General features: G+C 38.6%; 2 protein-coding genes across 2 annotated transcripts; one reads left to right on the forward strand and one right to left on the reverse strand.

Annotated features, from left to right (window-relative positions):
• Positions 1 to 2,889: 2,889 nt before the first annotated feature.
• Positions 2,890 to 10,352, reverse strand: LOC129443095 (sterile alpha motif domain-containing protein 3-like). Its single transcript, XM_055203489.2, has 5 exons — positions 9,884 to 10,352; positions 6,198 to 7,159; positions 5,950 to 6,108; positions 5,768 to 5,860; positions 2,890 to 3,144 (listed from the first exon to the last, which is right to left on the reverse strand). The coding sequence occupies exons 2-5, from the start codon at positions 7,143 to 7,145 to the stop codon at positions 2,890 to 2,892; spliced, it is 1,455 nt and encodes a 484-aa protein (XP_055059464.2). The 5' UTR covers positions 7,146 to 7,159; positions 9,884 to 10,352.
• Positions 10,353 to 15,837: 5,485 nt separating this feature from the next.
• On the forward strand, positions 15,838 to 18,024 carry uqcrfs1 (ubiquinol-cytochrome c reductase, Rieske iron-sulfur polypeptide 1). The gene is made up of 2 exons (XM_055208099.2): positions 15,838 to 16,110; positions 16,989 to 18,024. Exons 1-2 carry the CDS (start codon positions 15,900 to 15,902, stop codon positions 17,597 to 17,599), a joined length of 822 nt encoding a protein of 273 aa, XP_055064074.1. The 5' UTR covers positions 15,838 to 15,899; the 3' UTR covers positions 17,600 to 18,024.
• The last annotated feature ends 309 nt before the right edge of the window (positions 18,025 to 18,333 follow it).

The raw sequence follows: 18,333 nt of genomic DNA on the forward strand, positions 1-18,333 counted from the left end.
TTAGAAGTGCTGGCATAAATGACAGCTTATCAGACTGTGACATCTGAACCAAGCTCGGTGCAAAATTGTTGAATGCCAGGGATGACACTATCTGGCTTTCTGTATGCTTTCTCCTTCCCTGGAGCATCTGATGACATTGTCAGCACGGGTGACCAATCAACACCGGGAAGAAAGTATCAGACGTGACCAGCAGCCACAGTGAAATGTCTAATAAATCAGCACCTGATAATTCCTTAAACAAGCAGTAACCCACCTGGATTTAAAATAACTAAACATTAGATATGGTTGTATGATTTTAAGTAATTATTACACATTATTCATGGAGAAGCATTGCCTTTGAGCAACACTGAATCTTTTGTATATAAACTTTTAATTATAAAACCATGTTTTTGGATAATGTAATAGAGCTGCATGTTTCTGTGGTGAAACATAATTGTCATTAAATTCATTTTATCCACCCATTATTTAGCAAATTATGTTAACAAAAAGGGCCAAAGAGTGTATAATCTAAATTTAGATCAAAAACATAACAATTAGTTTGACCATAACTTAGCAGTTTTATCCCTGCCTTTTTTGCCCCTTTAAAGCAATGAACAGTAGACTCTTCAGATTTCCATTTAGATAATAACATTCCATCTGGTTACTGCCACGTCTCTGTCACTCTCAGTCCTCCCACCCAACCTCCTTATCAATTACAAAGCCACTTTTAAGTCGCAGTTAATAGGATGTTAATGTGTTATTGGTGGTGTGCTATTGAAGAGAGAGATGGACATTATTGCCCTTAAGCACAATTTGGGACCCAGACAAGACCTGCATCTTAATGGAAGCAGATGCCTATTTAAAAGTAAAAAAAATTTGGTGCGTTTTTGTCAGCATGTTCAATAAGCCTAAAGATATAATTTGCTTTTATTTTCTTTGTGCTGTGAAATGTTATGTACACAGTTTCCTCATGCATTTATGTATTATCTACAGTGTCCACGGTCATGTCACTGCTGTGTTCACATTCTTTTCCAAAAGTGTAATCTCTTTACAGTATAATAAAGTAGATAGGAGATGAGATTACTTTGTGATAATACAAACTCAGTGTGTCTCCTCCTATAATTGTAACCGATAAGGTAAAGACATGGATGTTGATGTTTTTGCAACTTGCACAAAGTCAGATTTTTTTCTGAAGCTTTGTATATGATCACAATTTCAACAAATGCAGGCCTTTTTGACATTTCGGGAGAGTTTCATGGACAGGGTTTAGATTAAACCAGGACTAGGCCTTAGTTATATTAGGACATTTAAGTAGTTTTTTTTTATATATACAATTAATAATTATGGATACAATTAACGTGTGGCTTCAGCAACTGCAAAAAGCTCCTCCTGGTAGATGCTGTAACTGCACCATTCACAGACATTCTTTTAACTGGGAAATATGAAAGGTAAGATAAACGATCTTAAAAATAAAGGTGTGTCATAATGCTAAAGATGATGGTAAAAAATCTTGTATTTCTGAAGAACCTATAAGGTTCTTTGTGATGAAAAGGGGGTTCTTCAGATGATAAAAATAAGAAATGGTTCTTTAAAGAACCTTTAACTGAACAGTTCCTTGAACCAAAAATTCCATGTCATCGCTGTGAAGAGCCTTAAATCGGAATTGAACCCTAGACATTTTAGCCTGTTATCAGGGGTAATTTATTATCATTTTGCATTTTACATGAGAAAAACAAGAAATTTGCCTGATTTCGATAAATTAGATTGATAGTGTGTTGAAGCGAATTTTCGTAACGTCTTTGATGAACTCAATTAACCAGAATGCACTGCGTGAAACTGAGTCATTAGCTTCACCTGATCGATGCAGCCTTCAAGCTTGTTCTACTTCATGCGGCACCACAAGAACCGGCAGCCGGATAACGCAAAGTTCTGCGAGAAAGATGTAAAAGCAAACTCCTCTCGTGGTACTTTGACGTCATCCGGCTGTCGATTCTTGCGGCACCGCTTCTTTTACCGCTCAACCTGCTCTCAAATCAACTCAAGTCATCTTGAAGTTAGCCAGCAGACGAACCCAACCAAACAGTAACTTTGCTTTTACAGTCTCTGAAGGGGAAATCACCAAAACCCTCGATAAAAGATGACTAGAACCTGTGCAGTATGTGGATGTAAGGACAACAAATTCAGGCCACCGGGAGTTTTTATTGTTTACATCAATGCGACCCTCAGTTGACACACCACTAACAGATTACTCGAAAATTTGAATATGCAGCCAGCACTTTCGTCAGGAGGATTTCAAGTACTGTTTTCAGCCCAGTTTTTTCCGCGGACTCAGGTATCTAAAACATAATTTGGCTTAGTTGTTGCTTGTTTTGTGTAACTACAGTAAACATACTACCTAGAAAGTTATGAACACGAGCAAAGCAAGCTAACGTTAGTTCATCCTGTGCAGCTGTCAATCAAAGAACATTATCATCTACTGTCAATCATCTCGCCTCAAGACCCGCCCCTATTTAGAACGTTCAGAATATGTAGTCACATGCAGCACAACCAACTACATGTATGTGATGAAATATAGTGTTGGAGCATAATGTTGTTTTAGGGTGGACCTCTGCTTTAAGCACCTTCATTTTAAAAGTGTAGCTCTCCAGTTATTACCGAGGGGCAATCTTCCGATCTCTCTGATGAAGGCAATATGGAAGTGACTTAAACTGCAATTCATCGACTGGCCGCTTGAGGCTGGCTCCAAAAGGGTGTCAATTCCCTTAGACCCCCATGTTAATATTGCCATCTTTAGAGCAGAAATAAATATGTTTACACCCTGGTACAAAAAGTGTTTTTGGTCTATATAGCTAAATTTGCCCTTCATGACAACTGTGAGGGGGGGGCTGAATTTTTTTGTAACTCATCCATTTAAATTATATTAAGCCCAAATGTATTCCTCATTGTCTTTGGGTAGTCTAAATTTAGAGCATAGATTAAAGCAAAAAGGAGACATACAGCATGTGGCAAGCTTCGGACATCGTCCATGACAAATTTTCCCTCCAGAATGATTTCCCTCATTGCGTTAACGTTGAGTGCATGTGGAGTTCTGGCAGGCATGTCTTCAGGTAGAACTGTAAGCAGGCCAACATCAATTTGGCTGAAGTCTGCATCTACATCAGAATCCTAAAGAGAGAAAATAATAAGAATGAATGTCTTTCTAACCTAAAACATTGATTGTATAGAATTCATATTCAGCAAAATATAGACGTTTCAGAGGTGACAACATAAACTAGCGGCTTTCGTGGTCAACGCGTAACTTCTGATAAACTTCGGTAAGAATAAATAACAACAAAGTCCTTTAAATGTAGTTTATTTATATAATAAGCAAAATAAACAACACGTAGATTACATAGGAAACCAAAACATTTGTTATTTTCGACGAGGTATTTGTTCAAGAATTCAGTTTAGCAACTAGTCAGACCATTAAAAAAAACTGAAACTGGAAGTAAAGTTCGGACCAGACGCGTATCACGTCACCACACGTGCGTCCGATGAAACCGTCTATAAAGAGTGGCCAAAAGCTGTTTAAAAAATGCAAATCTCTTCCTTCAGCTTGAAGTATTTTGTTCACCACAGTGCACTGTGTTGGTAAGATGCACAAGAAAGTGTAATCAAGCTTCATGGCAAACATGATTGCCAAAGACATCAATAAAATAAATCGTGCAAGTTACAAAATATCTTTCAGAAGGACTTCTTTTGCATTCTTCCTAATTATTAATCTCACAGAACTAAAGAGAATTAATAGTTCTGATATAATTATTAAAATATATTCATCATTTACTAATTCTCTATCACTTAGAACTAGTGCTGCACGGAAAATCGCATGTGATTGTCATGCCCATCTCCTCAGTGAGGCCCTGTTTACACGTACATGGCTATTTTTAAAAACTGAGAGATTAACCTTCATTTGTGCCCCTCGTTTACACGCAAACCGAGAACTCGCCTCTGAAACCGATTGTTTCTAAAAACTCTGGCCAGAGTGGAGATCTTGAAAATCTTCGGTTGCAAGGTTGCATATAAACTGAGACAAACGGATGTTTAGGCAAGCAACGTCACGGAGTATGCGCCAGAGGTCACACCTACGTCAGAAGTGCGACCTATGTTTACATGTGACTGCTACTCTGAACGCTTCCAAGATCACATTTATGTTCGTGCAAACTCGTTTCGTGTGTTTGTATTTGCAAATACAGCTGCTCCATTATGTCGAGGAGCAGAGACGAGTGCTCGGAGGTCAGCAATTTTACGCGTGTTTTACTTCATGCGGCGCTGCAAAAACCGACAGACGGATGATGTCAAAGTACTGCGAGAGCGATTAGAAATTAGACCTCTACGTGTGATTCCTCAACTCGATCTCGCTGTACTTTGACGTCACCTATCACCTACTGCAACAACTCCTCCCTCCAACATGAAGAACCACTTCGCGTCACCACCAGCACTTCCGGTGATTGGCTTACGTGGGCTTGAGCTTCTCTTGACAGCATATATGCACGGGTACGTGTAAATAAACACTTTTCTGAAAACTGACATGACTGATATTATTTTTGAAACTGGAGAGGCTGAAATGTCCGTTTATGAAAATAGCCGCCCACATGTAAACATAGCCTAAAGCTGGTTCCTTGATTAGTAGTAAATTGGCAACACCTGCTTTCAGATGGAGCGGCATTTACTACACAAAGCCGTAGATCATTGACAATCGGGGCAATTTCGCATTAATTATTATGCCTATATTATGCCTGCAATATGTATGCGATATGGCCCAGCTTGTCAGTGAACTACAGCTTTGTGTGGTACATGCAGCTCCATCTAAAAGCAGGTGATAGCAATTTACTAATCAAGAACCGGCTTTACTGAGGATAGTAATATCGCATAGGATTTATTGTGCAGCTCTACTTAGAACCCCTATGACTTTCTTTGTTTACAAAGAATTATTAAATAACTCGTGTTTTTGGAAGCTAAAGATATAGGTACCATACACTGCCAAAAAATTAATTTTGTTTTGTTTCCAATAAACAAAGAAAATGTAGAGGTTTGAACAACCCAAGAGTTAGTAATGCTACTTTACTGTATTTGAACTAATGTTCACATATAGATTTTAGGAGCGTTAGCTCTTCTTTTATGAATTGCCATATTACATCCATATAAACGCATAAACAGCGCGCACATGCTCCCTGCCCATAGAATATCATTTAAAAAAGGTGCCTGCAACTGCCATAAACGCGTTTGGTGTGATTGGCCCCTTAAGCCCGGAATACACTGCACGATTTTTGTCCTCTTATAAGATCATTACCTTATCACACTGTGTGCCATGTATCGTTTAAACTCGGCTACGAGAGGCATGTAGACTATACGATGATGACACGGAAGCTTCGGTGGCAGCGTCATACGTGGCGCAACGTCACCAGCATGCGGTCATGGTAAACAAATACCGGCGCGCAGGTCGTACTGTGCGGTGATCATGCCGAATTTCTGACACTGTCAGAAAACTATTGTAGGCTATCTTTGGACGCAAGACTGGGAAAATGGCCGTCTTTGAACCTCTCTCATTGTACAACATAGGACCACCGATGGAGAGCCACGATCACAGAAATCGCGACGATTGTTTCACGATGGCAATCTTTCGTCTGGGACAGCCAATAATCGTGCAGTGTATACCGGGCTTTAGTCTGTCTACTGTATACTCCTTCTCATAACCTGATCCATACAATCATGAAACAAAACTTAAAGCAGAAACACCAACATTACTTACAAAGCACGTCTTGAAAAACTCATCCGAGTCATCCCCCAGGAGAACTGGAAGTCCATAAAGTACAGCTGTACGCACACAAGATACATCAGATGACTAAAAAAAAACAAACAGAAAATAGGGTAAGAGGGTAAAACTCATTTCATGGTTTAACAATAACAACATTTAACAAAATAAAGGAGTACCTTTAAATCAACCTGACGTAAAATTTCATCAAGTGTTCGTCCTTGAGTTCCCCCTTTCTTCCGGAAAATTTCAAGGAAACGTGCAGAGTGTTTGTCCAGTGCTGCATAGAATTCAGATCGCAGATTCTTGCCAGATATACGATTGAATTCTGCAAAGATCTAAGCACAAGCACAGAATGGTTAATTACTTAAAAAGAATAAAATTAATAAAAAGCACTTTAGGTTGTGAAGAGGAAAAGAAAACAAACCTGGCTTTCTGTGAAAAGTGCTGGCCATTTTTCCAAGATCTCAGAAACAGGAGGTTCAGAGTGAATGATTTCCTTCCGTCTCAGGGCAAATGTACTGTCCATCTTTTGGCCAATGAGGCTCATGTCTCGACTCTTCTTTTTCATTTCTTCTACAAGTTCTTTTCTCAGGCATTCTTGACTGTCTTCATTCTCCCCGTTAGGAAAATTTGGCAAAAAATTTACTTCAAATCGTCTAGGTTTTTTAATGCTTCTCCTAAAAGCACTGCCTGCTTCTGCACCTCTCTTTCCCTCAACAGCAACATCACTACAGCCACATTTACGCAGTTTTGTTCTGTAGTTGGCCATTTTAAATTTCAGGCTGTTTTTCCATCCAGCTGATCCTGTTGAAGAACCCGGTTCAGTCAAGCAGGGGTGTGCTCTGATAAGAGCGGTAGCAACTTGAGCAAAGTTTTCATCTGATGGATATGCCTTAAAAGTGTACATGGCACCCGCAAGTGATTCCAATATGTCATGTTTAATGTCTCTTCCAACATCAAGACTTGTACCATCTTTCATAAAAGCAAGGTTTCCCTGACGGAGACGATACTCAACATTAACAGAAAATTTAGGGATTTCAAAATCCTCTGGCCACTCACTCTGGCGTTCAGCAGACAACTGCTCTGATGTATCCGAACCTGAGAGAAGTACAGTGTCGGCCTGACTTGAGGAGGGAGAAGTTGATAGAGGAATTATTTTCAATGTGGCCTTATCTGGCAAATCATTAATATCACTTAGGTTGCATAATGCATGATTAAAGTCAGGGTCTTCAAATTGGACATTGAAAGAATATGTGTCTTGCAACTTCTCTTGAAGCACACGTTTCAAGGCTTCAACATCAGCTGGTTTTTCTGAAATCACAACCTTTCGGATGTCACTGTCGTGCACAATAACGCGAAACATCATTGACATGGCTGGCTGAAATTCTAAAATAAAAAGAAAAATAAGTCAACAACACAAACGATAATAAAATAAAATAAAATACAATAAGGTCACTTAGCAGCAGATGTGATGCTTCAATGTGACAAAGAACTGGCCTCGGATATTATAGGCTGCCAAAGGGAAAGGGTCATTTAGTTCAGAAGGCAGAATTACTTGCAGTGAATGCAAACTACACAATTCATAAGAGCGCAAATGCTCAATGTACCACGCAGTCTGGGGTTTACAGAGGAACATTATGTCAGTGTTGATTGCCAAGATTTGTTTAATCTGCATGAATTCTGGCAAACCTGAACAAGATCCAACTGAAACCACCATGTCTGGGCAATACTTAATACCATCAATGGTAACACTGGATGAAACTAGCACTGTACTGCAATTAGGGCTCCTTAGATGCAGATATTCCTGCACATTGTCAGGAAAGCCTGTTACAAGTGAACTACAGACCCTATCCATTTGTATTCCTGGCTTGAAAAAAACCCCTGCATCCATGTGATAGGCCATTGTCATTTGATGCTTCTTAGCCAGCATTAGGGGGACATTTTTGAAGTTTTGTGCATCACGGATCACTTTCTTAAAGAACTTATGTTTGCCCTCGAATCTCATTGTCCAAAGATTTCTCAGTGGTCCATACATTCTGATTAACTGAGGATAATGCTCTATGTAGTGATGCTTCGGACGCAGAACAAAGTCTGGGAAAACTTCTTGAAGCAAAGCTCTGTGTTCTGAGATCTTGCAATTCAAAAACTCCACAGTGTCATCAGCAAATTTGATAGACAAACTCAACTCCACAATATCTTTCAACAACATCAAAATCTCCCAGGTATGGTCATTCTCTGCTATGGTATGGCCTATCAAAAGTGGAAGGAGTCTCAATAGGGTCAAATTCTCATGGCCATTTCCCCCGATTGTTGTTTTTTTTGTGTATGATTGTGGAATAGGCTGTGGCTGATCAGTCCTGTCTGAAAACTTGTATGGAAATTGTTTAATGGCACTGTTTAAGGACTCAAGGGTAAAGTAACGTTTGCCAATTAATTTCCGTAAACACAATGCCATCTCTACAGGAACGACACCCTCCAAAAGATCATGCAACAGATCTGGGGGGAAACCCCCAATGGCATGAAAGTGTTTCAAATTGTCACTCAAGGGACAGCTTCTCTTTACACCATACTGTACCACCAAAGTACTGTCCTGCAGAACATCTTGGACATGTTGTTGGTGTTTTTCTTTTGTTCTCATTTCAAACAAGCCTGACCTAACTTCCTTCATATTAATGTCCTCCCTTGTGGCAAGGCAAAATCTACATGGATGATTCACTCTAAAGCTCTCCTGAAAACCTGCTAGTGAATGGGCACCCAGATTATCTGCCAGGACATGAAGAACAGATCCCCTTACACATGATCCCAACTGCTCAACAAATACTCCTTGCTGTTCAAGACATTTCAGGTCTTCAAGTAGTGGATGAAGTATTTTCGAGTAGCCATGCTGCCTAACTACATTTGTTTTACAAAGAAGAGCTAGCTGAATGGTATGCAAAGATGACACATTTTTTGCAGGCAGGTTTGCAAGAACCCAGTAGACAGCACACAATTTGTGCTTTTTTCGTGATGTTCCGAGTGGATTGGCCACTTCGAAATCATCTATGTATAGGTTAAGACATATTTTGTAATCTTTTTCTGCAAAAAATGAATTATTCCTATAATGTGTGCCATCCCTGTAACTGCTGTATCTCCCTGAGGTCTCACCTGAACCTAGCACCTTGTCAAGAACATCTGTTTTTTTCAGCAACTTCTGCAACATTTCAATAACTGGGATATAGACATAACACTGATCATCTCCATCAATTTTGTACTCAACAGGCATGACAACTGGAAATTCTCTCAAGAAATATGATGTTCTCCTGTTGGTTGTGGAAAGAGGACCTCCTTCTTTTGTACACTGTAACATCACATTGCTGTCTGTGACTGCCCTGACAAGCTCTTTTACAACTGAGCTGTTTGCCTCACCACAGTGCTTAACAATAATCTGCTGTATTGTGCTACTTAACAGCGATTCAGACAGCAAATAAATTTGATTAAGCTGTTGGATAATTTCTTGTGTTGCGCTATCTGAAATATGCAAGATTGTCTGCATTTTGAGAAACAGTGAAGCCAAATTGTGTTCAAGCTTTTGCCTTGTATCATCCAAATTGTCTTGTTCCTCTGGCAAATTACACTCATCTTCACTGTCTATGCTGTCAATTGGAGGTTGAGCTGGATTTTCCTCTGTGTGACTATCCTGAGTACTTGATATAATTCCCAATTTAAAATGCTCAGGGCCGGGGCGGTTGTGGTGATGTGCCTTACTTTTATGGGCGTTAAATGTGGAGTACACATTTGTTTCAAAAACACAGTCTTTGAAAGGACACTGAACTTTTTCATTGTTCCTCAAATGAGAACGCAAATGGCCAAAATAATCTGACTCATTGCATGGCTCAGTAAAGTCACAAACATGACACTTGTAACATACTGGAACAGTACTAGATTTCACAATACTTTGTTGAGAATGGATTTTTGATAAATGTACTTTCAATGCATTAAATGACTTAAAGGTACATGGACAGTCTGAATGGAGACATGGTATCGGAGCAATGCGGGAATATGTTCCATGATTTATGCGATAGTGCTTAAGAAGTTGTGCTCTCTTTTCAGATGTAAAAGTGCAAAACTTACATTTCCACTGCATGGCAGAAGGAAATCAGCAGGTTATCTAAAGAAAGACAAATGAAGATTCATTATTCCATTCGTCAAAATTAGAAGAAGTATACTACTTTTTTAAAACAGTGTTGGCCACTTCGGATATGCATATGGCCAATAGGGTAAAAAGAAAATTAAGTATTACTTTAAAACCTTAGTCATAAGTTGGCATAATAACTTTGTGTTCATGCTATGGCCTAACAAAAACATTTTACATTATCATTAACTAACTACCTTATTTAAAGATAAATAAATGCAAATCTGTCAAGATTAGTTTATATACAATAAACGTAAAATAACAAGCAATACACAATTTTACTTATATTAATAAATAAAGCCCCCTCTCTCCCTCTCTCTCTGTGTGTGTGTGTGTGGAGGAGAAATGCATGGTAAACAATGCATGAAAAAATAAAGCAGTATACCTTTAAACCTTTAAGACAACTAGTTACATATGGTTTTTTTTTACAATGGGTTTACCTGTTTGCATCTATTATCTTCTTTTTTCCGCGTTGTCCTCGACCGAGGATAAACGAGTAAAATTAGCGTCTCCCTCAAAACATTGCATGAACGCGTCAAACCGGCGCATTTAGGGTGACGTCGATTTGGCATGCCTTTTACTGCGTCTGTGTTGTTGCTTGGCAGCCGTAATGTTGCGCGCGCACACACACACAACTGTTAATGAAGAACTACGCACCATTGCTCCGTTTATTTGATCAATCCTTTCCCAGTAAACGAAATCAAAGTTTCAGAAAAGAAATAATAAAGCACAATAAGGCTAATCTATAAATGCTGACGCTTCTCTGGGAAGGGGCTTTATATAGAGAGTAGCGAGGCGATTGCCAATCTTTGCGCATGCTCAGTATAACAAACTAGAAAAAAGCCGTTTATACAAATATTATGGTACAGTTAATGTCAGGCTTTAATTGTTGGTCTGAAATGTGTTGTGTTACGTTAATTGTGATATCAGCACGCGATTTTAGAGATATCGGTTTTCCCCATTCAAGTATATAGGACTTAGTCTTGCATGGCAGTTCTTAAATTACTGTAAAAGACTGCTTATTTTGGCTCATTGCTTTATTATATCAAATATGCACGTTTGTTTCATGAAAACCTCGCGTTTCTCTACAACACTGATGAAGCATTCAAAGCGCATCTGTTTGGACATCGCACGTGTGATTGGTTTAATGTATAACGTTGCAAAAACAATCTTTATTGCAAACATGAGCAGACTATCTTGTAATATATACTTAGTTTAATTATACATTTGTTTTTTTTTACCCCTTTACATTTAATTTAAGTAAAGATTTGTTCAAATTGGTTGTATTTTTGCACCAATTGACCCGGTAATGTTAAATGTAACTTAGGCCTAACATCGTAATAAACTCGTCAAAACAGCATGCATGCATATAATTGTGGAAAATGTGTCGACAATAAGGACAAGCAAACAAGAAAAATAGAAAATGTTGTGTTAATTACCTTAAAGTTGCAGAGGGTAATGTTAAAACTTCCTTTGAGAATCTTCCTCATGAGTCACTCCATGTGCTACGTCCAGGTGTGGGGGAGGGGAAATGTGCTCAAATGCGCATGCTCAATAGAACGTCTTGGATATTTTGAGTAAGTTTACTTAAATTGCATTAGTTATGTGAACTTTGTAGTGTAACATTTAAAGAACAATTAACCGCTTTAAGTAAACTCAACAGTTTGGTTAAAAACAAGTAAACATACTAGCATTTTTATAGTAAGGATTACTATTTGCTTTTACAGTGTTAAACTTCTGCATAATTAAGGGCGTGGCCACTTGAGTGAGGGGTGAACTGCTACTGCTGTCATGAGAATCAAGCTACGTGGGCGTGGTTTGAGCAATCAGCTTCACATTTATTCATTTAGCTGACCCTTTTATCCAAAGCAACTTACAATTGCTAAATATGTCAAAGGTCACACGCCTCTGGAGGAACTAGGGGTTAAGCGTCTTGCTCAGGGACACAATGATGCGTTACAGTGGATTCGAACCCGGGTCTCTCACAGCAAAGGCATGTGTCTTATCCACTGCTCCATCACCACCGCCTTCACCCATGTACCTCCTCTTACCCATTTTCGGTTATTCGCAAGTGATTCGCGGAGACGCGCGGACAAGGTGGTGACGGCAGGCAACGCCTACTTTAAGCTTCAAAAACGATCTTCACAAACCAATGGGTGACGTCACGGAAACTACATTCATATTTTTTTACAGTCTATGGCTATTACAGACCTTGGATGAAAGACAGATCTGTGATCTCAGTGGTCCAAGAGGGTGTCTCCTTTTTATCATCTATGAACCAATCAAACATGTCATACTGTATCAGTCCACCCGTTCATGACCAAATGCAATAACTTTCCCATTCTATACTATTAATAAATACTAAAAAAGCAGATTGAATTAAATACATTTACTTCTTCGAGATATTATTCAGCATTTTAAATGCAAAGGTTACACAGTAATAAATGAAAAGCCTGCATTAGCTCTGAGAATGTTGGAAAGAGAAAATCAATAGATCACACAGGGAAGGCTTAAAATATATGCATAACAAATACTTAAAGCAGCATTGACCTGATTTACAATTTCATTTGTCTCCAAAGTGTCAGTGAAGCTCAGGGGGTCATTCTGTCCATCCTTGTAACAGTTTTGTGGAGGAAGCCTTATCCTCATGTATCCTCATGAGGGCATTGAAAGTGCTTTTGAAGTGGAAGTTCAAAACTGGAAATCCTCACATCACTTGGAATCTAAAGAGACAGGCGGCTTAATTGCTTTGGCAGGGACAGCACCATTGGAAACTCGCACAGAGAGTGTGTGTGTGCTCACACTGGCACTGACCAGATATGGCATTTGTTGTAAAATGCTTGTGACATAATCCTCATCTCAAAGAGCCAGTGTCCAGCTGTGCTCGAAGAATACATCAGTGGATTGTCAGGTCTGATGCAACAGGGTCAGTGGTCCCCTGTCAGCTTTTAATGTGCTGTTAACAGTGCAGAAGCAGCATCAGGATACAGGAGACTTAATACAATATGTCTCTGTTAAACTGGCTCTGAATGCAGCTTTCCTCTCCTCTCCTCTGGGATTACATCTCTTAGAGATTCAACTCTCTTTCCATAACAACTAAAAGACAGAAACAGGTTTAGCTTGCAGGCCTTAGTGGAGGAACATATTAAGGCCCACTTATGCAAGCCTGCGATATATACAAACTGCAGCAGCGTGTCATTGTATTGTGTGGTTTTCCATAACTTTATAACTTAAGTATGCAAGAGTATTTAATTGTACAGAAAATATATGCGCAGTAATTACATTGGACGTATGATGTGATGTATGATGGTTTTGAAGCCAGTGTCATACATGATGGAATAACAACACAAGGATTTGAGGTCAAGACTGGAGTAAAACAAGGCTGCCTTTTAAGCCCTCTGCTGTTTCTCGTCCTGCTGGACTGGGTCACACGCAAGTCCTACGGAAGCGAGAAGACTGGAATCCAGTGGACACTAACCAGACAGCTGGAGGACATAGAATTTGCAGATGACCTGTGCTTACTAAGCCACAAAGTAGCACATATGAGACTGAAAGTAAACACCTTGAAGAGAAATGCAGAGAGAGTGGGTCTTAAAATAAATGTGGACAAAACCAAGGAAATGAGAGTTAAGACACCTGCAAATACTGATGTGATCAAATGTGGAGAAGAGACCATTGAGAGAGTAGACCAGTTTAGGTACCTTGGTAGCATAGTTTCAAAATCCGGAGGAACAGAAGATGATGTAAAAGCCAGGAAGAGAAATGCACAACAAATATTTTCCACCCTAAATAAAGTCTGGAGATCTAGAGCCATTTCCCTGAAAACAAAGATACGGACTTTTAATTCCAGTGTTAAAACCATCCTTCTGTATGGATGCGAAACATGGAAAATAAACAAGGGTGTTTTGGCCAAACTACAACCATTCATCAACAAGAAGCTAAGACATCTATGTGGCATCTGGTGGCCAAAGAAAATTACCAATAAAGAACTGTGGAGAAAAACAGAACAGGAAGAACTGGAAACAAGCATCAAAAGAAGAAAATGGAAATGGATTGGACATACATTGAGAAAATCAGAGTCAAACATTACAAGACATGCACTTGATTGGAACCCCCAAGGTACGAGACGCAGAGGAAGGCCAAAAGACTCATGGCGAAGAACCACCAGAGACGAACTCCAGAAAATCAACATCACCTGGAAAGAAGCCAAGAGGAAGAGCCTAGACCGTATTGTCTGGAGGCAGACCGTAGAAGCCCTATGCTCCGCTCGGAGTGAAGAGGAATAAGAAGAAGAAGAAGAATTACATTGGACATCAAATACTTACAGTGGGTTATTACAGCAGGTTTTTAAAATAACTTAATGGCTGTTTTTCAGAGCCATTAAAAGGAGTCAGGTTTTATTGCTGTCTCATTTAAGATGAGTGAATGGCAGAGCAAAGTCATTCTCCCGGGTCCTCTAGGTGCCGTTTGCACCTCTTTACTGAAACGAATATTCAGGCTTGTGGAAAGAGCAGCACCAAATGTTAAGAGTGATACAGCCAATACAATACGGGAAGGCCGAGCTAAACTGCATAGTCATAGATTAAAAATGTCAATAGACTTTATTTTCAGTTGACAGAGAAGGAATTGCAGCCTCAAATAGATGAGGCTCCATTACAGACAACTGCATCACATTGATCAAAGGCGATGCTGTGGCAACACGACACAGTAAACCAGACATATACTTACTGTACTGGATGTATTTATATGTTTGGTTTATTTTTAATATTTAAAATTTTCTTTAAAACATAATGTTTAACATTTGTAAGTTTTTATAAACATTAATAGTCAAAAATAAATTACAAATATAAAAATTGCCTTCTCTGATAACTATTGTAAAGTTATAGTTATAGTATCTCTATGATCTCACAACCTCCTGTGATTTTTTTAATCTCATAAAATATCTAAACGCAAGTCATACACGGACATAGGCTACACGAACGAACAATTATTTAAAAAATAATAATTAACCAAGACTTTTTTTCAGAAATGCAAAAATTATACAATGAGTTATAGATAAATATACAACTCGCAACAAGTGAGTCAAATCAAATAAACATAAAAATTTTAAATAATAAAAAATGCCAGTGGCAAGTTACAACAATTTGAAGTAACAAAAAGCTTCATGGGTCTTTCTTGCCCTTTTGTTCTTGATTTTGTCTAATGTTATACCATATTGTTTAATTTCTTTTATAACATGTTCATAATTTGGCTTAGCTTTCGTCAATCTTTTCACATGAATGTGATATTTTCCAAATAAAATAAAAAGTTGTATAAGGAAGCACATCTTACTTTTGGTACAAAGAAAAAACTACATCATACAGATCAATTTGTATACATATTCCAAACAACCTAGAAATGAAGTTTGATACATCTACCCAAAACATTTTTGACTATACGCAATCAAAAAAAAAAAAAAAGAAAAAAAAAGATGAATGACAGATTCTTTGGCAATACCACAAAATCCACACAAGTTTTCCATATTTACATAGAAACGTTCAAGCACCTCTTTGACATGGTAAATTCAGTCAGTGTAAAAATTGTATAGGAAACTTCTTTAATTTAAAAACTTATTTGCTATTGACCATACTTTTTTCCAGTTAATATTTTTACATTTGGTGGACCAAAACACTGTTGAAGAAGGTAAATAGTTTATTTTTAAAACATTTCTTATATATTTATTATTGCATTTATTTTTTATTATATTAATATCCCCAATAAACATTGTATCACTACAAAAACTGGTTTGAAGATCAACATTTACAGGATACAGAATCCAGGATTTTGTAATAGTAGTACAATTCTGTACAAATCTGACGTCATGCCTGCGACCTAACGTTGACGTCAGTTTGCGCGCCTGCGCCATAGGTACCGGTAGATCAGCTTGGAAGGTCGTAGCGCCGTTAGCTGAGAAACATGATGTCCATCGCTGCCCGTTCGGGGACTCTTTCCCCGTACCTGCAAGCTACGAACTATGCTGTGGCGGGTCCACTGAAAGCTTTGGTACCGGGCGTCGTTGTGAAAAGCGATAAACTCTTGATGGATGTCAAGAAACCCTTCCTGTGCCGGGAGTCGCTTTCCGGTCAGAGCGCTAAGGGCGGGCTGTCCGTGTCTGCCAGCATTAACGGTGAGTCTCACAGCGGGCTGGAGTTAAATCGAGCGTCGCGGTCTCATTTCAGGCCTTGTAGCGGAAGCTAATTCAAGGACACTCTGTAATTATGTGTTAAATGCTATGTTGAAGAGGTTTGGTGCTCTTTAGGAGTTTAATAAAACAAAGCTGTATTAGTATTAAATTCTTATTATTCAACCAAATTTCGTTTATATTGTAGGACGAAACTGTAACATTAGCAGTTAACACAATGCTTAGAGGGGCTTGCTAATGTCCTTGCCATTGCTGAATGGCACTTCAGTTTGTGGCTTTTGTGGAGACATAATATTGACTTTTTAAGACATTTTACACAAATTAAGATTTAAAGTTTTAGGAAATGTAAGTGTTTGGACTGGAGCTGTTTTTTGTATGATTAAATATCAGTAATGTTGCTTAGCTAAGGTTGATAGCGCTTGCTAGATAATAGCCTGTCCAGCTAACGTTAGGCCTACAGTAACAAGCTGTTGTGTAGATTTGCAGTATTGAGTTTGTTTGTTTTTTAAATCAGTTGTTTGATGTTTATATAATGATATGACATGCCAACTATTTTCAAGATACGGCCAATAAGACACCATAGTATGAAATTATATGTAATATATTTTTATGGAAATGTACATTGACAACACTGTCTTTAAAGGTTACTGTGTTTGCATTTGAGCTCTATATTAGATTTACATTATTAAATGAACACATTGTCTTTAACATTTTGAAAATATGAAACCAAAATTTAGCTTGGTGCTGATAATCTGGAAATGGTCAAATATCATTCTGTGCATTTTATTGTCATTACACTACAGCTTGTAACCTTTATCTTTTGTACAGTGTCTTAACTTTTCATTTTATTGATTATTTTTTAGCTCCCTCTGGAGTGCGTTTTGCCCACACAGACATCAAGATCCCAGATTTCTCTGACTACCGGCGACCTGAAGTTGTGGACCCAAAGAAGTCATCGCAAGAGAGTGGAGAAGCCCGGCGGGCCTTCTCTTATCTTATCACAGGTTCCACTGCGGTGGTTGGAGTCTACACAGCCAAGACCGTTGTCACACAATTTATCTCATCCATGAGCGCCTCAGCTGATGTGTTGGCTCTGTCGAAGATTGAAGTTAAGCTATCAGACATCCCTGAGGGTAAGAACATGACCTTCAAATGGAGAGGAAAGCCCCTGTTTGTCCGACACAGAACGGAAAAGGAGATTGCAGCTGAGGCCGATGTTGATCTCTCTGAGCTTCGGGACCCCCAGCATGACAAAGAGCGCGTTCAGAACCCATCCTGGGTTGTCGTCATCGGTGTGTGCACCCACCTGGGCTGTGTGCCCATTGCTAACGCTGGTGACTATGGTGGCTATTACTGCCCTTGCCACGGCTCTCATTATGATGCATCTGGTCGCATTAGAAAAGGTCCTGCTCCACTCAACCTAGAGGTGCCATACTATGAGTTCATGGATGAAGATACACTGCTCGTAGGATAAATGAAAACTGTATTCTGCTAATACCTATGATCAACACTGAATCTGTTCTGTTGTTGTTTGATTTATCCATCTTGCTTCAGACACAAATTAACTACATTGACTTGGTTGGTGACAATGGTTAATTGTAAGTAATAAATGTGTATTTTATCTGATAGAAAGCCTCAGGTAGTGTTATTTATTCGGTCTCAATATACTCAACCTGCCTGCTTTATAGCATGTTTATTTTTTTGCAATTCATCCAAGAAAAAAGATCTCAACTTGTTTTATAACCTAAGTGTTGCTATGAGATGATAAAGGCGTAGAAGGTGAAAATTTTAGATGTCAGAAAGTTACGTTAAGTGATGCTTGCAGGGTGTTTTCTGTTGTCGATGAAAACAAAGGTTTGTTAACTCCAACAATAAAATATGAAAGGTTTTGATTGGTAATGCACTGTGAAATTACCTTCTTTCACAGGCAAATTATAATTATGGCTTAGTTTCAGTGGTGGCAAATAAAGTACAACAAATGATCGATGTGAAATTTAAGTTGTTCACATGCTCTTGCCTTACATATTCACATTTAACAAAAGCTGAGATGTAATTACACAATCAACTGAATAAACATCAAATTATATGCTGTAATAAGTTTTAAGATCTGTGCAATAGTAAGAGGTCCTCAGAATATGATGCCTATAAAATAAATGTGATGCAAACATAATTTAAAACTCTACCTGATGTTTAATAATGGCTGAGAAG

The sequence above is a fragment of the Misgurnus anguillicaudatus genome, chromosome 21 (genome assembly GCF_027580225.2).
Source record: "Misgurnus anguillicaudatus chromosome 21, ASM2758022v2, whole genome shotgun sequence".
NCBI classification, from domain to species: Eukaryota; Metazoa; Chordata; class Actinopteri; order Cypriniformes; family Cobitidae; genus Misgurnus; species Misgurnus anguillicaudatus.